The sequence below is a fragment of the Otolemur garnettii genome, unplaced genomic scaffold, assembly GCF_000181295.1.
Source record: "Otolemur garnettii isolate 467f Iridium unplaced genomic scaffold, OtoGar3 scaffold00038, whole genome shotgun sequence".
Lineage (NCBI taxonomy): Eukaryota > Metazoa > Chordata > Mammalia > Primates > Galagidae > Otolemur > Otolemur garnettii.
The window spans coordinates 7868908-7870439 of record NW_003852433.1 but is presented as its reverse complement, the minus strand read 5'-3'; the positions used below and the strand labels follow the sequence as shown (position 1 = coordinate 7870439).

Genomic DNA, 1532 nt, shown 5'->3' with positions numbered 1-1532 from the left:
GCATCACAGCTCACAGCAACCTCAAACTCTTGGGCTTAAGCAATTCTCTCACCTTAGCCTCCTGAGTAGCTGGGACAACAGGTGCCCACCACAATGCCTGGCTATTTGTTGATTGCAGTTGTCATTGTTGTTTAGCAGGCCCAGGCTGGGCTCAAACCCACCAGTCTTGGTATATGTGGATGGTGCCCTACTCACTGAGCTACGAGCGCTGAGCCTTCTTGATTCTTATGTATCTCAAAATTTTCATAATGACCCATGTAGTATAATCCAATGCATATAACAAAATATTTAGTCTAAAACTTGCACATAAAGATTTAAAAAATGTTATTTGTAATACCTCCCAAAGTGGAAACCGATGAATGGATAAATAAAATTGGTATATCCAAATAATAAAAATAGTATTCAGCCATAAAAAGAATGAAGTCCTAATACAGGTACAACTTGGATAAACCTTCATAACATTATGTTAAGTCAAAGAAGCCAGACACAAAAGGTCACATAATATGATTCCATTTATGTGAAATGTTCAGAAAGCAGACACTGGATAGTTGGGGTGGGGTGAGGTGGGTGGCAAGGGGAGTGACTACTAATGGGTATGAGTTTTTGGGGTGGGTGGCTGATGCAAATGCTCTGAAATTGATTGTAGTAATGGTTGTACAACTCTGAATATACTAAATTGTCTTTCACTTATTAGTTATTAGTAACTCACCATCCATGAGAAGCCAATGGCCAGTGAGAACCCAGATGAGGACAAGCATGACAGACAGAGAGAATGACAGTAACTCAGCAGCAGTGAAACGCCCACAGCAACCAAAGGAAATCCTGGAAAACAGACAACAGTTATTGGAATGATGGGCACAATTTCCTTCAGTCACCAAACTCTTGACTGATATTTCATTATCAGAGTACATGATGACTGGATTAGAATAACAGCTTATACTTAGATACCTGGAATACCCAAATATCCACACCTCTTTGGAGGAAGCTAAGGAAAGCTCAGAGGAAGTATACTTCTGCACTCATGATAATGTACTTTTTAGACCAAATTATCACAAGGGTACTTAGAAATTTAAAGTGACAATATCAAGCTCTGGAGAAGCTAAGTATGGGGGCAATACTACTCTTATGAGGAAATCAAAACTATGAAAGCCAATATAATTCATTTAGCAAAGATGAATACGTACTTTTAAGTATCTATGTGGTTATCATTAATTCCTGGGAAAATCAGCTGCCAGTGACTGGTTTCCTAAGTGCATATTATATCTCTATTAGTGTAGCATTTTGTTCCCGGGAAGCAATGGCTTTAGGAGTTAAAGTATGAGTACTGGGGCTCGGCGCCTATGGCTCAACCGGCTAAGGCGCCAGCCATGTACACCTAAGGTGGTGGGTTCCAATCCCCAGCCCAGACCCGCCAAAACAACAATAATGGCTGCAACCAAAAAACAGCCAGGCGTTGTGGCGGGCGCCTGTGGTCCCAGCTACTTGGGAGGCAGAGGCAGGAGACTCGCTTGAGCCCAGGAGTTGGAGGTTGC

General features: G+C 41.8%; 1 protein-coding gene across 1 annotated transcript in view; it reads right to left on the bottom strand.

Annotated features, from left to right (window-relative positions):
* Positions 1-1532, bottom strand: part of SPPL3 (signal peptide peptidase like 3) — a 150200-nt gene that overhangs the window by 21177 nt on the left and 127491 nt on the right. The window contains exon 6 of the mRNA XM_003789906.3: positions 710-822. Within this exon, the coding sequence (XP_003789954.2) occupies positions 710-822 (113 nt within the window). The remainder of the gene's footprint in view (positions 1-709; positions 823-1532) is intronic.